We start from the raw sequence: 20,807 nt of genomic DNA, 5'->3' as shown, positions 1-20,807 counted from the left end.
GACATGGAAGACCCATAAATCCGTAAATGTTAAATCATCGCCTCAAAGAAACTTCCACCATATCAGTGCATATCACAATCCATTATTATTACGATAAGATATTAAACTGATCGTATTTGTTCTACTTGTCAGGGCTGCTGTTATAGAAATCACCTTCTGACCAATCAGAATGAAGAATATGGCGTAATTTTGTTTACTCCATGAATTCAGTATTAGTGACATTCTCTTTTTTTATTGTCTAAACCAATCAGACTTCCTGTCTGGATACAATACTTTTGTGCTGAAACAGTGTGTGGATCTAAAATTCAGCTGAGACCTGTACTTTTTTTCTTACACCTGCTTGTCAGCTTTGGCTTCTTACACAGTGCGCATTTGCAAAAACAGGAAGAAGTTGCACGTTTGGAAATAAATAGATTATCAAGTTAAAGTGCAAGGATTGGAACAAGGCAGGCAGTTAAAGGCACAAGCCACAAACAGTGTGAAGTGGTTCATGGTTCATTGTTCATTGTAACAATAAACATATGAACCAGAAATGAGACTTGCATCACTTTTTCAGTCTCTAGCTATTATTAAATCCTGATTATATCTGTCCTAATAAATCATAGTGTTAACAATCTACACCAGCAAGCTCCAAAACAAATAATAGCTAAAGCTAACAACTAGCTAACAGCTATGCTTGTTTGCATATTCGCATGTATTAGCCGGTTAATGCTAACTAGTGAACAAGTCTATCCTTATGTTCATTTTATGTAAGGGTGGGTTTGTTTTTTTGTTTTTTACCAGATATAACAAGTTACAAAACAGTGACAGAGGACAAAACTGTTCTTAGCTGTTTATTTCTTATTCAGGATTATTTTTGGTGGCAATTTACAAATTAGCATTAAATAGATAGATTGAGTGTGTGTTTATTTGAGGCTGATAAATAGTATATAATAATGAAGATGGGCTTTAATCGGTTAATTGGACCACTGCAAAGTAATGTATGTAACAGTTTAAAGCTAATCTACTGATGGATCTCAGAAAGACAGTTTACTTTTAGTCAAGAAGATTAATCCTCCATTTTAATCCTCAGTGAGAGCCTTGAAAGAGCGCACTCGAGGAGTCACATGGTAACTGTGTGTGCTTGCTGTTAACTGTGTGTCCAGGCAAAGGAGTTCCTGAAAGAGCAGGCCTGGAAGAACCACTTTGCAGAATATGGTCAGGGTGTGTGTATGTACCGCACAGAGAAGACCAAAGAGCTGGTGCTCAAAGGAATCCCGGAGAACATGAGAGGAGACCTGTGGCTTCTGTTCTCTGGTGAGACTCAAACACAGACACACACACACACACACACACGCTGTGTATATGTTAATATATGTTTATATATGGAAAGCACACAAACAGACTCACATTCACAAACTTTCTCTCTCAAACACACACACACACACACACATATATAGATGTTTATAGCTAAAGTCAAATACAACGGAGAAAACACACTGTGGAAGCGCCGGTCAGGCCTTCGCTTCCACACACATATACACACCTGCACACATGCACACACTTTCACACACGCTGTGTTAATATATGTTTATATATGAGGCCAACTACAAATGGGAAAACAAACACACATGCACACACATACACACCTGTGCAAACACACAGACATATATATATATATATATGTCTATATATATGTCTATATATATGTCTATATATATATATATATATATATATATATATATATATATATATATATATATATATATATATATATATATATATATATATATACACCTACGTATGCTCACATACCCACACACACACACATACACACTCTTTCCCTTTCTTACGGACGTGCCCGGGCCTTGCCTGGAGGAACTTTCTGTTTTCTTCCTTTACAGAACTGGTTTTTATCTGACACAATCATCCTGCTGATCCAGAATCTACAACCACTATATTCAGGGACTTGGCAGTGGCATTATTCTGAGCAATTTATCACATGACCAGTCATCTAGGCATATACACATGGACCAAGGTTCTTTTCCCCAAGTTACATTGACACGTTTGTCCTGAATGAGTCACCATGTAAAAAAAAAAAATCTTTTCAGTATGAACTCATGGTGCATGTTGGTGATCTAATGCCATAGTAGGACAATTTCTGTTGTTGTTTTACCATCTGTATAAACACACACACGCACAAACACACACGCGCACACACGCACGCACACACAGAGTTAGATCAAGCTGACCTACTTTTTATTAAGAATAGACCTCAAAAGCATGTACACATAGCAGTTTATTTCAAGAATTCAGATAGAATTTCCTGTTTACAGAATGACACATAAAGCCATTTAAGTTCAAGACTGCAAATGTTTGTGTGTGTGTGTGTGTGTGTGTGTGTGTGTTCAAATAGGAGCGATTAATGAGATGGCGACTCACCCTGGCTACTACGAGGACTTGGTTGAGAAGTCGATGGGAAAGTATAATTTAGCCACGGAAGAAATTGAGCGCGACCTTCATCGCTCGCTGCCCGAACACCCGGCCTTTCAGAATGAGATTGGCATCGCTGCACTGAGACGAGTTCTCACTGCGTATGCCTTCCGCAACCCCAACATCGGCTACTGTCAGGTACATACACACAAATTAATTAGTTATTTCTTTTGCAAAGATGTTCAAACCTTCTACACACTAAGGATCTAGATACAACAGATAAACACAATATGGCCCAATTATCACACAATGCTACAATAAGTGCAAGGTTTAAGTTTGAGGTTTACTGTTATGTGCAGTGAGTGTGTTTTAAGCATAAATAGACGATCTGTGTACGCTTGATGTGCTTGGTAATCAGATGTGCGTGTACTTGAATGTACCCCAGTACAGATCACTTTTGGTTCAAACCACAAACACCTGCAATGGGGGCTACCACTTGCTACACACACTCCTGCAAACCGACATACAGTGTGCATTTACCACTAACACACCTTTGTGTGTGTGTGTTCTTATAAACATCAGCCTGTTTGTTGTTCTCTTGGCTGTCCTTTCAGCAAGGTGCTTCAGCATGAACCTCATCCGCTCGCAGGATGTTTTTTTGACTCTAGAGACCGTTGTGTGTGAACTCAGCAGTTTCGAAAATACTTAAACCGACCCATCAGATGCTAACCATCATGCAACGATCAAAGTCACAGAGATCACACTTTTTCCCTATTCTGATGTTTGATGTGAATATTAACTGAAACTCTTGGCTTGCATCTGCATGAACATATCCATTGAGCTGCTGTCACATGATTGGCTGATTAGTTAAGTGCATGAATGTGCAGGTGCATTGTTAATAAAGTGGTCGGTGAAATCCAAGTCCATTTGTTACAGGATCTCTGATATCAGATCCACCTTTTTTTTTTTTGGCATCAGCTTAGGACAGATATTTTCATCTGTTCACACTCTCTGATCATTTTGCAGGGTGACCTCATTTTTGTTTGATTGGCTTTTGAATTCCTGCATTTGATGCATGTGTGAAAAGTTCTAAACACACACAAACACACACACACACACTCAAACGCATACCACATGAAGTGCAATCCGCAACAAATGTTTGCTGAAGAAAGATTAATGGATGGTGGGGTTTTCTGGATGGATGGATGGATGGGATTCAGTGGGTGTTTGGATGGATTGATGCATGGATTTGTGGGTGGGGTAGGGTGGGTGGTTGGAAGAATGGATGGATGGATGGATGGATGACATTATGTGTTGCTTCTGTTCAGGCGATGAACATTGTGACGTCAGTGTTGCTGCTCTATGCTAAAGAGGAAGAGGCTTTCTGGCTGTTGGTGGCGCTGTGTGAGAGGATGCTCCCTGACTACTATAACACCAGAGTCGTGGGTGAGTCATGATTATTACACACACACACACAAACAATAAGTGTATTCTCTTCTTTTCTGTCTACCGATCGGAAGGTCTTCAGTTATATGTGTATTCTCTTCAGGATTCTTGTGTACTGTTTTACATTTACATTAATATTGTTAATTAGTAGGATTTCTTACTAAGAGGATAATACTAATCTTTAATAGTATTAATAGGATTAGATTTGTGTATTGTGTAAATTGATATTGATGTCAAACTAAAAAATGAAGACGGTAAATCGTAGAATGTTCCAGAAACTGTGACACTGAATTTTTAGACTTACATTTAATCGTTAAATTGATGTCACAGAAGGGCGATGAAGGTGGATGTGAGCGCAGAATTAGTTTTGTTTACAGAGCCAAGAATCAAGTGAACGAAGAAACAGAAACTGTGGCTAAAACTAGAATTAGAAATACACTCTAAAACTAAATCTGAGCCAGGAATAGACAGAAACTGGAGTTAGGTTAGGCATGAAATACACACAGGTAACAAAGAGAAGCACACATGAAGAAGGAAAACACTTGGTGGGACAAAGGGGATGAAATTGGCGGGTTGATTACCTGAGGGACTAATTACCTAACACAAAACAGTGAACAACCTGAACAGGGGAAATTAAACACAGAACTAAAGAAGAGTTAAAAAAAAAAAAAAGAGTGTTGTGGTCTGGTGAAAAAGTGTCTAAGGTATCCATGACAACTGTAAAATTTTGATCCTTTTAATTTCTATTCTTATTTTCTCTGAGAAAGAAATCAATCTAATCTTCCTTTTTATACATATGTGTGTGTATGTGTGTTATGAATCTGTCTCACACACAGGTGCATTGGTGGATCAGGGTGTGTTTGAGGAGTTGGCCCGTGTGCACGTTCCTCAGCTGTACGACTGCATGCAGGAGCTGGGTGTGATCTCTACCATCTCTCTGTCCTGGTTCCTCACACTCTTCCTGTCTGTTATGCCCTTCGAGAGCGCCGTGGTCGTGGTCGACTGCTTCTTCTACGAGGGCATAAAGCTCATCTTTCAGCTGGCGCTGTCCGTGCTCGACGCCAACATCTACCAGCTGCTCAACTGCAAGGATGACGGAGAAGCCATGACGGTCCTCGGCAGGTCAGAGAGAGATTCTAAAGCGTTCGGGTAGCAAAATAGCATCTGGTGGTTTTGCTCATTATTAAATTCAGTTTTTGTGGTTGTTTAATTATGGGAGTAATGAGACTGGTCTAGGTCTGAAAATTGTGCTATTTTAAAGAAATACTAGAAAATCTAATTACGTTTTAAACCAACAAGCCTTATGATGTCATAAAATATAAAAGCCAATCGTGTTCCAGTATGCAAATACGTTTACATTCTGTAAGATGATGTTTAGTTAGCATTCATGGAAGGAGTCTCTAGTGTCAGCGCTTTGTCCCGGTCAGAGATGTTTAACTTTTCCATCATGGCATGACATTAAGGCAGAGGATATTGAAATTTTAACTAATTTACTGTTTATAGCTCTGATTGTTTATAGCTGTTATAACATAACCGATAACAGAAACTTACCTCTCTTGCAAACCTTCTTTTTAATGTGTAAAAAATATATTTATAAATAGAAATAAGGATGTGTGTTTAGCATGTTTGCAACGCAACCTCCAGGGTTAAGGATTCGATTGCCACCCTGCATGTGGAGTTTACATGTACTCCTTGTGATTTGGGGGTTTCCTCCACATACACCGATTTCCTCCGACAGTCTAAAGACATGTGTTAGATCTGATAATATGCCTGTAGTGTGTGAAAGTGTGTGATTGTGCCTTAAGAGTCTTGATGTATACCTACATCTTACCCTGAGAGATGGTGGGATTTTTCTTGCATACATCACCATACCATGTTAACTGTGTTTGTGTTTGTGTGTGTGTGTATGTGTGTAGGTATCTAGACAGTGTTACCAATAAGGACAGCACTCTGCCCCCAATCCCACACCTACACTCTCTCCTCACCGATGATGGAGAGCCTCATCCTGAGGTGGACATCTTTAAACTGGTGCGCAGCTCCTACGAGGTATGAACTTGTCTGTTTGTCTTTCTGTTACGTTTATATCATTTTGTTTGCTTGGTCCAGCCATTTTTCAGTCGATTAACTCCCTTTATCTCACACTGTACAGAAATTCGGTTCTATTCGGGCGGACGTGATCGAACAGATGCGCTTCAAGCAGAGGCTGAGGGTCATTCAGACTATAGAGGACACGACAAAGCGCAATGTGGTAAGTGCACAACATAATGTCCATGCACTGATGTAACAAACTGAATAAGGAATATTTAGGAATGTTTTGTGTGTGTATTATAAGCTCAAAAATCATTGTTACTTTTTTTTCCCCAAGCGCTGTAATGACAGGTTTGTGGGCATCTCTGGAAATCTCAAACTGTCCAAGTTCTAATTCTAACAAATATTTCATGTATATTTCTTGTTTCTGGCCAAAGTCTCAGAATCCAATGTGAATTCTTTCAGGAAGTGCAAGAACTTTTCTACACAACATGTTTAGGAAAATTCATTGCCACTGGTCCCTGTACATGATACATTTTACCTTATACATATATGTCCTTTATCCTTTGTGTTAGTTCACTTACACATCCTTCCTTACTTTCCTCTTTTTTCCTTCCCCTGCTGCAGGTTCGTACTATAGTAACAGAGACGGCGTTCAGCATGGATGAGCTGGAAGAGCTTTACTCGTTATTTAAGGTAGGTTGTTTCTAACCAATGATTTCAAACAGGAAAATGCCACAGATTTGCTTCTGTTTTTTCTCAAGTGAATAGTTCAGATCAGGAAGTCAGTCTCTCTCTTTATTGCAAAATTATTCTAGTGCACTGGAACTTTTGTGCACTAAAAACCCACAATGCACTGTAAAAAAAAAAAAAAAAAACAGGAAGAATCCATGCTCACTATATTCCATTACTGGAAATGGCGTCATATTTTCCTGAAGCTTCTCAGCCAACTTCAGATATACAAATATAAGCAGCTTGTTCTCATTGTTATAGCTCTAACTTACTTCGGGATATTGGTAGCTTAGTGGTAAAGGTGTTACTTTACTGATCAGGAGTTCATGAGATCGAATTCCAGGTCCACCAAAGGTGTCACTGCTGGGCCCCTGAGCAAGGCCCTTAACCCTCAGTTGCTCAGTTGTATAAATTGAAATAAAAATGTAAGTCACTCTGGATAAGAGTGTCTGCTAAATGCCAGAAATGATTAGATTAGCGAATTTAACTGTATCTAATTTTCCGTATATAAGGTTTTAAATGTCTAACAGTTTTTAAGTGCTTAATGATTTTTATAAAATCCTGTATTACCAAAATTTTTTTGGGGTTTTTACAGTGAAAATTAGAATGTTGCTGGAAATTGGGTCATCGGTGTCCCAAGTAGTGAAGTTCCAGCAGCCAGGGGTCTTGTACAGGGGTCCCTAGCTCGTGTACACAATATTCTGATTAGGGAGCTAGGGAGCTGTTTGAGACACACCATCAGTCATTACTCTGAACATGTGTGTAGGAAGCACTGCACCATAGCAACAAGTCGAGACAAAGCAGCAGCTTGCTTCACTGCAGTAAATCACGGCGCCTGAATGAGGCTTCAAACTAATCCTAAAAGCAAACTGACAAAAGAATTAATGAATACGGATTTGGGATTTGTGGGAAATATAATTCATATCCTGCAAACCTGGCACATAGATGTCAGTGTCAAATAAGTTTGCTAGCAATAGCGGTCTATATTATTTCTTCATGCAAAGCACAGTAATACACATTCAAATGTTTAAAAGCCCACATTCTACTTATTGTACCACTAGAAACTGAGGGATGTGGTAGCTCAGTGGTTAAGGTGTTGGGCTACTGATCGGAAGGTCATGGGTTCGAACCCCAGGTCCACCAAGCTGCCACTGCTGGGCCCCTGAGCAAGGCCCTTAACCCTCAGTTGCTCAGTTGTAAGATAAGGGTGTCTGCTAAATGCTGTAAATGTAGAAAAACATTTTGTTTCTTTAACCTTTTGGTGATGTAATGCTTCTAGTTTGATGAAGGAAATGTAATGTAAAGAAATGCATGTCATAAACAACGTAAAGTAACATAAAATAAAATAAAATTAAATAAAGTGTATCCAACAGGATCTATTGAAATCACTCATTTTATAACAGTTAATTCAACTATATGACAGTTAGTTCTCTTAATTCAGCTACAGACAAAGAAAGCTGTCCAGCTGTCCGGTTTAGGACCCTGTTTACGTTTTTTAAGGATTTTTACGTGGCTTCTTGCTAATGTAGGAAATATAAATTGCACAAAAGGAAAATGTGCTGTAACAAGGAAACTTATCAAGATGCCAAACTTAATCATCATTTTGATTCCGATGGGATTTTGCTGAAGAAGGTGACAGATTTCAGTTTAATATTGCAAACATCCATGCAGTATGTAGTATAGCAGTTTAACAGTAATGCAGTATAATGTTATAGACTCATTTCATTATAGTTTATGTAGGTGATTCAAATGTGGTGTCATTTTTATTGGAATTTGACAATCGTGCAATTTGCAGCAATTAATGAAGTTGCTGGACATATCTCTGTTCTACAGTGTGATACTGCTAACACACTACTGCTGGACATATCTCTGTTCTACAGTGTGATACTGCTAACACACTACAGCTGGACATATCTCTGTTCTACAGTGTGATACTGCTAACACTACAGCTGGACATATCTCTGTTCTACAGTGTGATACTACTAACACACTACAGCTGGACATATCTCTGTTCTACAGTGTGATACTGCTAACACACTACAGCTGGACATACCTCTGTTCTACAGTGTGATACTGCTAACACACTACAGCTGGACATACCTCTGTTCTACAGTGTGATACTGCTAACACACTACAGCTGGACATATCTCTGTTCTACAGTGTGATACTGCTAACACACTACAGCTGGACATATCTCTGTTCTACAGTGTGATACTGCTAACACACTACAGCTGGACATACCTCTGTTCTACAGTGTGATACTGCTAACACTACAGCTGGACATACCTCTGTTCTACAGTGTGATACTGCTAACACACTACAGCTGGACATATCTCTGTTCTACAGTGTGATACTGCTAACACACTACAGCTGGACATACCTCTGTTCTACAGTGTGATACTGCTAACACACTACAGCTGGACATATCTCTGTTCTACAGTGTGATGCTGCTAACACACTACAGCTGGACATACCTCTGTTCTACAGTGTGATACTGCTAACACTACAGCTGGACATACCTCTGTTCTACAGTGTGATACTGCTAACACACTACAGCTGAACATAACTCTGTTCTACAGTGTGATACTGCTAACACACTACAGCTGAACATAACTCTGTTCTACAGTGTGATACTGCTAACACACTACAGCTGAACATAACTGTTCTATAGTATGATACTGCTAACACACTACAGCTGGACATACCTCTGTTCCACAGTGTGATACTGCTAACACACTACTGCTGGAAATATGTCTGTTTTTCAGTGTGATACTGCTAACACTACTGCTGGATATATCTCTGTTCTACAGTGATACTGCTAACACACTACTGCTGTGATACTGCTAACACACTAGTGCAGTGTGATACTGCTAACACACTAGTGCAGTGTGATACTGCTAACACACTAGTGCAGTGTGATACTGCTAACACACTACTGCAGTGTGATACTGCTAACACACTACTGCTGTGATATTGCTAACACACTACTGCTGTGATACTGCTAACACACTACTGCTGTGATATTGCTAACACACTACTGCTGTGATACTGCTAACACACTACAGCTGGACATATCTCTGTACTGCAGAGTGATACTGCTAACACACTACTGCTGGACATATCTCTGTTCTACAGTGTGATACTGCTAACACACTACAGCTGGACATATCTCTGTTCTACAGTGTGATACTGCTAACACACTACTGCTGGACATATCTCTGTTCTACAGTGTGATACTGCTAACACAATACTGCTGGACATATCTCTGTTCTACAGTGTGATACTGCTAACACAATACTGCTGGACATATCTCTGTACTGCAGTGAGATACTGCTAACACTACTGCTGGTCATATCTCTGTACTGCAGTGAGATATTGCTGGACACAGTACTGCTGGACATATCTCTGTTTGCTTGCTCTGTATATCATGTTTTGTATTTCAGGGAAAACATTGTAAAGCTTTTGCTCCTTTGCTGAACTCTCCAGGCCGAACACCTGACCAGCTGTTACTGGGGTGGCACGAGTAACCCGATGGACCGTCATGACCCGAGCCTGCCCTACTTGGAGCAGTACCGCATGGACCTGGAGCAGTTTAAGGGGCTGTTCTCGGTGCTCTTTCCCTGGGCCAGTGGCACTCACACCGATGGCCTTGCCGTCCGCTTCTTCCGCATGCTCGACCATAACGCAGATGCGCTCATCAACTTCAGAGAGTTCATTAATGGCCTCGGTGAGCATATTTGCCTGAAATGTTATTGTTAATGTTAAAGCTCCAATGTTGAGCGTTTAGGTGTGTGAAGATGTTCAGCATGTTTATGTGCAGCTGTTCTGTGTTGTAGGTGTCTTGTGCCATGGTGACCTGACTGAGAAACTAAAGCTCCTCTACAAGATGCACATACTGCCAGGTAAAGCAGGGTGTGTGTGTGTGTGTGTGTCATAGTGCGGTCCTCTCTCTCTCTCTCTCTCTCTCTCTCTCTCTCTCTCTCTCTCTCTCTCTCTCTCTCTCTCTCTCTCTCTCTCTCTGTGTGTGTGTGTGTGTGTGTGTGTGTGTGTATATATATATATATATATTCTTCTTTCTCTCTTTCCATCTCTGCATATCTCTCATTGTTTGTCCCCCCCCCCCCCCCCTCTTTCCATCTGTCTGTGCCTATGAAAATCTGAAAAAGAAGTTATTATTTATTATGTATTTATTAATAAAGTTGTGTAACTATGAATGCTTAAGACTTCCGTCTATTTCAGAGGACTGGCACTGGAGACTCCTTCCATAGGATTTTAATAAAAATCTCCTCAAGAATTACACAACGGTTAAATCCTTAATCCTGAGCATCTACCATTCATGTCAGTTACATGAAAAAAGTGTTTGTTTAATTAAAGCAGGCCTGTCTTTCACAGCTTAAATTTACTATGCTAATAAAGACGCCATCTCTGTGTAGTGCTAAAAGATATTTTCGGCTACCTCACACAGCTCTACTGAAAGATTGGGACTTCCCATCAGACGGTAGTGCTCATTTTTATCACCCTCTCTTTTTTTACCTCTCAGATGTGCCTCACGAGCAGGATGAGCCCGATTCGGCTTTTGAGGCCACACAGTACTTCTTTGAGGACATCACCCCTGAGACTTCCAATGGTACACACACACACACACGATACACAGCGCGTAAACGCTGACAGTGCTGTCGCCTCGTGTTCAGTGTCTAGATTGTTTAGTGTTGTGTTCGCTGTCTGGAGTTTTATTCTGCAGATATTTTTATTTTCTGTTTTTCAGTGCAGCATGTCCTCAGAAATGTCCCCTTTAGATATAAAGGCAAAGTAATTAATTAATAAATAGAATATAGTGAATAAAGCCGTGATTATTGTTTTACGTGAATTGTTACACTGTGACAGGAAGCATCATGAAGCAAAAAATCCCTGAACAGAGTTTGAGGTTGATGGTATTCCAAGTCTGTAACCTAGTGAATCAGTGTTAATATATTCAGTGCTAGAGACTTCAAAGCACTTTATACGTGGCTTTGGATAAGAGCGTCTGCTAAATGGCATAAATGTAAATGTTGTGTAATGCAGTTGCACCGTTTGAACACCAGAGGTTGCAATCTGCACAACACATTAACTTAAAGAAAGAAAGTCCAAGGGGCATGGTGGCTTAGTGGTTAGCACGTTTGCCTCACACCTCCAGGGTTGGGGGTTCAATTCCCGCCTCCGCCTTGTGTGTGTGGAGTTTGCATGTTCTCCCTGTGCCTCGGGGGTTTCCTCCGGGTACTCCGGTTTCCTCCCCCGGTCCAAAGACATGCATAGTAGGTTGATTGGCATCTCTGGAAAATTGTCCGTAGTGTGTGATTGCGTGAGTGAATGAGTGTGTGTGCCCTGCGATGGGTTGGCACTCCGTCCAGGGTGTATCCTGCCTTGATGCCCGATGAAGCCTGAGATAGGCACAGGCTCCCCGAGAATAGTTCAGATAAGCGGTAGAAAATGAATGAATGAATGAATGAACCACAAACAAATGTTGTGTGGGTGCTGATTTTCACTGCAATCCAGCATGACACACCTCACTCCTCCTGTTGAATCAGTCGATGTCGTACATAGAGCATCTGATCACATGTTCAGGATCTTTCATAGATGACCTGCAAGGTCTGCACTTTGTGAAGTCTAATAGTCTGAGAGCTTGATAGCTGTGGATTGTGACGCCCAACACTCCAGTATACACTACACGGTCCCACAACTTCACAAACAAACGTGTGAATTTTCTTTTCATCCTGAATATATATTATACTTTAAATAGGTAATTATAGTAGAATTAATTTTTTTTTAATGATTTAAATATCACTGTATTAACTTTTGTTCAGATCTTGATTTGTTCAGTCTATATATAATAACTATATGTTCACTCACACACAGGACTGGTCTCTAGGAGCAGAAGTGAGAAAGATGATGGTTTTGTCAGAGTCACGTTCAAGAATGAAAAAGGTAGGAAATGAAAAAGACCTGCATGCACGAAAGCACGCACAAGTGCTTGGAGTTCATTAGCGCAATCTGGTGGTCGTTCAACATACTTTACATATTTTTGGCCACAAATAAGAACAACAAGGTTCAGGGATGGATGGATGGATAGATGGATAGACAGACAGACAGACAATCCTCAGGACCTCTCTAGATTTTACCTGATCATAAGAATTTTAAAAAGACAATTTAGGCAACAATAATAATAATAATAATAATAATAATAAAAATAATAATAGTAATAATAATAATAAAGTTTCAGTTTCTCTGGGACGTGACAAGCTACCATTTTTGTCTTATTAATTTCACGTGATAAGTATAACAGGAGAAAATTTGTTTTGTGGACAAAACTGTGTCAAACTTTAGAGGAATAAAACTCTGTTATAGGAAACAGTCGCCTTCAGTAGCATTGTGCTGCACATCATACTGTATCACACCACAGTTGATTTTTTTTTATTTATTTATTTTTTTTTATAACAACATGCCCTACATTTTTCAATCCTGGCTTATGTTTTTTTTCTTGTACTTTTAAAAATTTTTTTATTGTTAACATGCACTGAAAAAAAAAACCTGAAGTCTACGCAGAATAAACTTTGAATAATTTCTTCATTGCTTTCATTCAAAATTCAGTCAGTCTTTGAATATGATTGTGGTGATAGTATGACGTTTTCATACGCGTGTAGTATATGCAGGTCTGTTGTATTGTTCCCACTCGACTACAAACTGTTGTAGAAATGACATTATTTACATTGACATTATTTCCTGCCCAGTGTCACACAAATGAGGATGAGGTTCACTTCTGAGTCTGGTTCCTCTCAAGGTTTCTCCCTCATATCATCTCAGGGAGTTTTTCCTCGTCGCCGTCATCTCAGGCTTGATCATTAGGGAGAGACTTTAGAGATAAATAGTAACTTAAGTTTAAACTTTAAACATTTCTATGCTTCTGTAAAGCTGCTTTGAGGCTATGTGAATTGTTAAAAGCGATATACAAATAAACTGAATTGTTAGAGATATTATACAACTAATGACGAGCGTGCCATGCTTAACATGTACTTTGGATGATAACAAACTTGGCCATAAACCTCCCTTAGCAGATACTAGTGGCAGGAAAAACTAGCATATTCAGGCCTGAAAGGAAGATTTGGACTGAGATCAAAATAGTTGTTGCTTTAACATGATATTGTATGTGAAATAGCGGCATGTAATAGAAGCATGAACGATTTGCTCTTTTGGGCCGTAGCGTGTATTTGTAACGTCTTTCATGTCCGTTTGATCTGTTTAATCATACACCATGTCAGAACTCAGTGCTAGGTTTAAACTTTAATGAGAACACTAACATGCTGCAATAAATCCTTTTTCAAATGTAATCTCTGGTTCGTGACTTAGATGTTTTTTTTTTTTTCATGGCTGCAGTGAAGAAAATGCAGACGCAGGATTATCGTACGTACCTGCGCCTGTGGAACCAGGAGACGAAATCTAAAACCGAGAACATGAAGGATCTCCCAAAACTCAACCAGGTACCCAAATAGTTTCTTTTTCATTTTCCATATTCGAGCAGTTTACTTTACAACATGATTACAACGTGTTAAAGCAGTCCTTCATAATTAACAATAATCTTTCTCCTTTTTCTATCTCTCTCTTTCACATTCTCTTGCTCTCTTTCCCTCAATCTACCACATCTTCTTCCTCATCTTCAATTTTCCTCATCTCTCCCCCCTGTTTACTCTCTCTGTGTCTCCTAATTTCAACGTAATTTTCCCTCCTTCTATCTCTATTTATCCTCTCATCTCTGGTTCTACCTCTCCTTTTACAACTATTTTCATTTCTCTCTTTCCATGTCATCTCTCCTTCTTCACCTCTAACTCCTATTCTCTCCTACACTTCTTTTCTCCCTTTACTTTCCTGCCTTTTCCCTCCTCTCACTCTATCGCTCCATTTTTACTCAATTTCTTCCTCTTCATCTCTTACTTCTATTCTCTTCCCTCAATTTACCCCCCCCCCCCCCCCCCCAACCTCCTTGTCCTCATCTTCTCACCCTGGCCCTCCTACTTTGCCCTCTTGTTTTTTTTTCCCCTCGCTCTGTCTCTCAGGGTCAGTTCATCGAGCTGTGTAAGACGCTGTATAACATGTTTAGTGAAGATGCTAACGAGCAGGAGCTGTACCACGCCACGGCCACGGTGACCAGCCTGCTGCTAGAGATGGGGGAGGTGGGAAAGCTCTTTTGCAGCCCCTCCAGCAAGCAGGATGACGCCGATGATGAGGAGGAGGACGAAGATGAGTATCGGGCCACCGCAAGACGCAGGAAGCAGCAGAGGAATCTGGAGAATTCATTAAACCGCTCCGTTGATGACAAGCTCCCCAACACGGCACCGATGGAGGATATCAAACTGGACGAATCACCCAAAGACACCGGTGCGTCCTCGGCCATGCTCGTCTCTGACGACGAGACCAAAGACGACACATCGGTGTCCTCGTACTCGGTGCTGAGCGCCGGATCGCACGAGATGGACGAGAAGCTTCAGTGTGAGGACATTGCTGAGGACACGGTGTTGGTACGCAGCGGTGCTGGAGGAGATGGGATCCCACACAGCGCCAGTATCGATAAAGACTGGGCTATAACCTTTGAGCAGTTTCTGGCCTCAGTGCTCACTGAACAAGCTTTGGTGCGCTACTTTGAGAAACCTGTAGATATCGTGGCTCGCATCGCAAACGCTAAGAACGTGCGTAAAGGGGGACAGACGCACACGTCCGTCAGCGATTACGAGATCTCTCTTTCTGGCTAAACTTCATCTGGATAAACACTCTGTAAAAACTGACATCCGTTCGTGTTAACCTTTAAAGTTTACGTCAATGTTACAAACATGAACAAAATGAGACCACAAACTCAAAAAAGTTTTCAAACACTGGAGTAAACGCTACCAAACTACATCTACACAAGCAAAAAAATGCTACAAATGGTTGATCTGTATCAATGCCACGTTTAAAAATCAGCATATGCACAGTCATCGTCTCAACTACCCTTTTCTTAATCTATTTAAATTCTGTATATTTCTCAGAGACACTGGATATTTCAGAAAGGAACAAGTGGCTCTTGGCTGCGTATTTTCTCTAATGTGAATTCACCAAGAAGAGTTTGATATTCTGGCCCAGAAGGACTGTGAACGATCCTCGCTCTTTGAAACGGGACCGAACAGATTCTCATCTTTTTAATCTGCAAAAAGCCGGGAAGGACTTGCGCACATACATTATATGCTTGGTGTACTTTATATGGGGTAATAATGTTGCTATTTAACAGTATGTAAAATAGGTAGACTGTGTATAGTCGTGTCATGTCTACACTTATACTGATTGCCTATTCAGGGAGTGACCAGTGTCCTTTGAGATGTGAAAAGGAACTCGGTTGAGTAGACTTAAAGGAATACTTCACTCCAAAAATGCTGCTTTTGGGATGCTAACTGTTTAGATTTGGCTAAGAGAAGCATTTCTGAGTGACGCTGTTCCTTTAAGCACAGTGATATATTTTGAATGTACAGAAGGACATAGGAGAAGCCATGAGACTGGAAGTGGAGAAAGAGAACTGAAATGATCGGATTCCCTGCTGTAACGACTAAGCATGACTGATTTGTCTCTGATTCGACGCTCTCCTGTTGGAAATCTCTGTATTAATACTTCCAGACATTTACAGTCTACTATGTCTGTGTCTCCTTATTCAACAAATAATGCACTAGGTACTGTAGAGCGCCTATGGCTTGAACAGTGCAATATGTGTTGGAGAGGAAACAGTCTAGGATTCCTCATCTATCCACTATGCTGTCTGTCATTTTTCAGTTTCTGGCACCTTGCACTTTGAGTTCTTTTCTTCGCTGTAACTCATCTAACGATGTACTGTATTTTACTATAGGTGGCATAGTGCTCTCACTCACTCTTTTACATAACATCCATACATACAGTAAAACACCAGATATCTTCTCTGAAGTTTAATTCCTATTTATTCTCCACTTTTCTCTATTTCTTTTCTCACCATCACACGCATGTGGCATGACTTTCCACTATCATGTAAGCTTTTTTTAAAAAAATCATTTTAATGCTGCTGTTTTTAGTAGTTCCTCTGTGAATTGTTTTAACTGTCCTGTATAGATTTGCTCCAAATAATTAAAAAGTACAAAAGATTATTATGCTATCAGTAAGTGCGTGATCTGGTTATTATTTTTCCATTTTCCCTTCACTGATGTGGGCTTTGCTCTGTCCGAGTTCTGAATTAAAACTTTAAAGGCTACGTGTGAGAGATTTATTACATTTGAAATAACACATTGTTATAGAAAAATAAAACCACAATGGAGTGGTGTGGTGAGGATCAACACGACATGCAGCTACACTGATTATTTTAAAATAACACTGCAGAAATTGACTAGCTCATCGTCCCTATTGCAAGTCGAAACAGATGCAGTAATTTATTAGGGTGCATTAATATCCATCCATCCATTTTTTTTAACCCACTACCCTACACAGGGTCGCAGGGAACCTGGTGCTTTTTTCCCAGGGGACCACTGGGCACACTTGCACACAAGGACACAATACAGACAATTTAGAGATCCCAATATGTCCACAATGCTATCTAGGGGAGAAAATCAGGGTACCTGGAATAAACCTCAGATGTACAGTGGGGAACATGCAAACGTTGCACCGGTGTCGAAGGCAGGACTCGAGGAAATCCACTAATCGCTATGTATTTACTGTATAACAGTGCTGTGGTAGAAATGCTGTTAATTAATCAGTATTTGAAGGTGTAGAAACCAAATGCAGAGAATGATTTAATTGAAAAAAAGATTAATAACAATTTCTTAGACAGACAGACAGACAGACAGATTGATAGATGTGTGTTTGTGTAGAGGTAGTTTGATAGATAAGGAGGAGTAAAAAGAGTCATCTCTTATTGGTCAGCTGAGTTTGAGTCAGATGAACTGACTCGCTTTCTTTCCACCCAGTCGATGATGCAGTTCTGGGTGTTGGTCTGATCAGCCAATCAGGGCAGTCCAGTTTCCTCGAGCCCATTCCCAGTTTGTTTGCCCGTTTGACAGCACTCATTATTTACATTTCTTCGTATTTAACCGGCTGACACTGAAGTTGACACTATGTTCATGAACTCTTTGGAATTTGTCATAACAGACCTCAGATATGTTTCTCACCATACGTTAATTAGTTAAAGACACAGATGCATTTATCACCGTGTTTCCTCATCTGATTAGTAAGTCTGTCTACACTAAGGTTGCTGAGTCAGCTGCACAAATTCATTCACAGTACTCAGGGATTCAGCTCATGTTTGAGTTCAGGACAGAGTGTATTAGTTATAGGTTGATGCTCTTTTGTAGTAAACAGTTGAGCTCAGCAGTTTCAGGATTTTTTCCTGGTAAATTATGAGCAGTTCAGGGAGCCTCAGTTGTTGACACGGATTAAAATTAAAACTCAGCGGCAGGAAATACTGGTAAAGTTAAAGAAACAGTCAACAGACATAGAAAAAACACTGAATATATTACTAAGCACTTTTTTTTATCAGTTATGGGGCAAATGCTTATATTGCTCAACAAACAATTGGTTATAGTGGTGTTTTTATTTTTATAATGTTAATTCATAAGGCATGTATTTGTGCCTGAAGTTTAGAGACACTTTTTGTGGTTGTAGCACCGTGGCAAGCTTTAAGGACCAAATATGTTTGAGCTAATTAATTGTTTAAAATGTAATTTTTATCCATAGCTTCTGTTTAAGAAATGGCAGATATTAATGCTCCTACAATCCTACGGTTAACAAGATATTCAGACAAACGTCTCAGAAGGCATACTGACATAACAGGAAGCAGTACCACCTACAGTACACACGTGGACAAAATTGTTGGTACCCTTCGGTCAATGAAAGAAAAACTCACAATGGTCACAGAAAAAAACTTTAATCTGACAAAAGTAATAATAAATAAAAATTCTATGAATGTTAACCAATGAAAGTCAGACATTGCTTTTCAACCATGCTTCAACGGAATTATTTAAAAAAATAAACTCATGGAACAGGCCTAGACAAAAATGATGGTCCCCCTAGAAAAGACTGAAAATAATATGTCCAAAGGGACATGATAATTCAAGGTGTGTCCACTAATTAGCATCACAGGTGTCTACAATCTTGTAATCAGTCAGTGGCCAGTGGTTAGTTATTCAGGGCCAACAGTTAAACTCTTGCAACAGTGAGAAGGTCATAAGTGAGTACTTCTTACGTAGTCACTCCATTGAGAAAACATGCAGTGAAGCAAGAGCGTTATCTGTCTCCTGGTGAACTTCAGTCACAGACGTCATTCGGGTGCTCTCTCTCTGAAGCAGGCTTTGACTGGTATTAACATGTTTACCTCCTTCCTGTATTTAGATTAAAATAACACGGTTGTCTATAGCATTAGTTAAAAATCAAGATATCATAATATAGTAAATCAACACCGCTATACATTTACTCTTTGCATAAATGCTGTGGAATATATGCAGTATACAAGACCATTTTGACCTGTCCCATCTCACCCATATGTGTGTGTTGAACAGATTTAGGTCCATCTCTTGTAGGGCATGTGGTAGCCTAGTTGTTAGGGTGTTTGGCTACATTCAATCCCAGGTCCACCAAGTTGCCACTGTTGGGCCCCTGTGCAAGGCCCTTAACCCTCAATTGTTCAGTTGTATAAAAATGAGATAATGTACAGTAAGTCGCTCTGGATAAGGGCATGTGCCAAATGCTGTAAATGTAAATGTAAATGTAAATCTCTTCTGGGAAGGCTTTCCACTAGATTTTGTGTTAGTGTCTGGGTTTGGGTTCATTCAGCCACAAGAGAAAATTGAGATCAGGCAATGATGTCAGCGAGGAGGTCTGGGGTGCAGTCAAGTGTTCTAGTTTATCAGAAAGGTATTCACTTTGGTTGAGGTCAAGGCTCTATGCAGGACACTCAAGTTCTTCCAATCCAACTTTGGGAAATCAAGTCTTCATGGAGCTCACTTTGTGCACAGGCAGAATATAACTCTGGAAAAGGTTTGTACCTTTAAGTAAGGGAAATACAATTGTATGCTTGCAACTTTGTGGATACAGGTTGGTGAAGAACCACTTATGGATGTGATGGCCAGGAATCCACAAACCTTCAGCCATATAGTGTATATTTATAACGTGTATATTTTCCAAATAGCATATTTCCAAAATTTTGATGGAAATGGTCTTGTAATGGAATTATTACTATATTAAATGGCAACGCAGGGATGGTCCAAACATACAGTTAACAACTCATATTGACTCATTTTTTGTTACACTGCAAACTATATTTTAGAAGATATCTTCATGAATATTGAATATATGACTATAATAGACCCTTTCTATCATTCTTGACATTTTTGTACTAATTTTAAGTGAAAATTTACATTCAAATGGTAGATATATACCGAATTCAGCTTAACTAGAAAGTCAGAAGTAAGAAATAAGTAAATTTTGACCAACAGTCTTTTGTAAGCAACGACCTAAAAAGCTAATTATGACAAGTGATGTACTGTATATGTTTCTGTTCAAAACAGAGCACTGTATAGTGTCAGTGTTATAGATTTAACAATTAGATATGTTTGTCAATTGACACAGCAACAAGTATAAAAAGAAATCTCTCTATATAATGTATCTACATTATATAGAGAGATTTCTTTTTATACTTGTGAGCATGTGTGGTGATTTTATATCACTTACTGAACTTGGGGTTGAAAGAAGCATCCATTGCAATAGATTTTTACAAGGTAGATTTAGTAGTTATGAGTTTTAGTTATAATAATAACTTTGCTTGAATTAATAAATGCATAAAAAGGAAAATCTCATAAGAGTAAGTTAGTGTTCTTAATAAAATAAAAATCCCTAAAAATGTCTGGAGAAAAAGTTTCACCAGTAAAACGTATTGTATCAGAAGATATTTGTGGAGGGCACGGTGGCTTAGTGGTTAGCATGTTCGCCTCACACCTCCAGGGTTGGGGGTTCAATCCCGCCTCCGCCTTGTGTGTGTGGAGTTTGCATGTTCTCCCCGTGCCTCGGGGGTTTCCTTCGGGTACTCCGGTTTCCTCCCCCGGTCCAAAGACATGCATGGTAGGTTGATTGGCATCTCTGGAAAATTGTCCGGATTGTGTGAGTGAATGAGAGTGTGTGTGCCC

General features: G+C 39.7%; 1 protein-coding gene across 4 annotated transcripts in view; it reads left to right on the top strand.

Annotated features, from left to right (window-relative positions):
- The window catches only part of tbc1d9 (TBC1 domain family, member 9 (with GRAM domain)), a 46,813-nt gene extending 30,018 nt beyond the window's left edge, over positions 1-16,795 (top strand). For all 4 annotated transcript variants that reach the window (XM_060873075.1, XM_060873072.1, XM_060873074.1 and 1 more), the window contains exons 10-22: positions 1,146-1,296; positions 2,396-2,610; positions 3,741-3,858; positions 4,695-4,980; positions 5,775-5,904; positions 6,008-6,106; positions 6,514-6,582; positions 10,105-10,345; positions 10,455-10,520; positions 11,159-11,245; positions 12,511-12,579; positions 14,026-14,129; positions 14,703-16,795. In XM_060873075.1, the coding sequence (XP_060729058.1) occupies positions 1,146-1,296; positions 2,396-2,610; positions 3,741-3,858; positions 4,695-4,980; positions 5,775-5,904; positions 6,008-6,106; positions 6,514-6,582; positions 10,105-10,345; positions 10,455-10,520; positions 11,159-11,245; positions 12,511-12,579; positions 14,026-14,129; positions 14,703-15,395 (2,328 nt within the window). In that variant the 3' untranslated portion in view covers positions 15,396-16,795. The remainder of the gene's footprint in view (positions 1-1,145; positions 1,297-2,395; positions 2,611-3,740; positions 3,859-4,694; positions 4,981-5,774; positions 5,905-6,007; positions 6,107-6,513; positions 6,583-10,104; positions 10,346-10,454; positions 10,521-11,158; positions 11,246-12,510; positions 12,580-14,025; positions 14,130-14,702) is intronic.
- Positions 16,796-20,807: the final 4,012 nt, after the last annotated feature.

The sequence above is a fragment of the Tachysurus vachellii genome, chromosome 6, assembly GCF_030014155.1.
Source record: "Tachysurus vachellii isolate PV-2020 chromosome 6, HZAU_Pvac_v1, whole genome shotgun sequence".
In the NCBI taxonomy this organism is placed as follows: domain Eukaryota; kingdom Metazoa; phylum Chordata; class Actinopteri; order Siluriformes; family Bagridae; genus Tachysurus; species Tachysurus vachellii.
The sequence above is the reverse complement of the archived record's forward strand: the minus strand, read 5'-3'. Positions and strand labels throughout refer to the sequence as shown.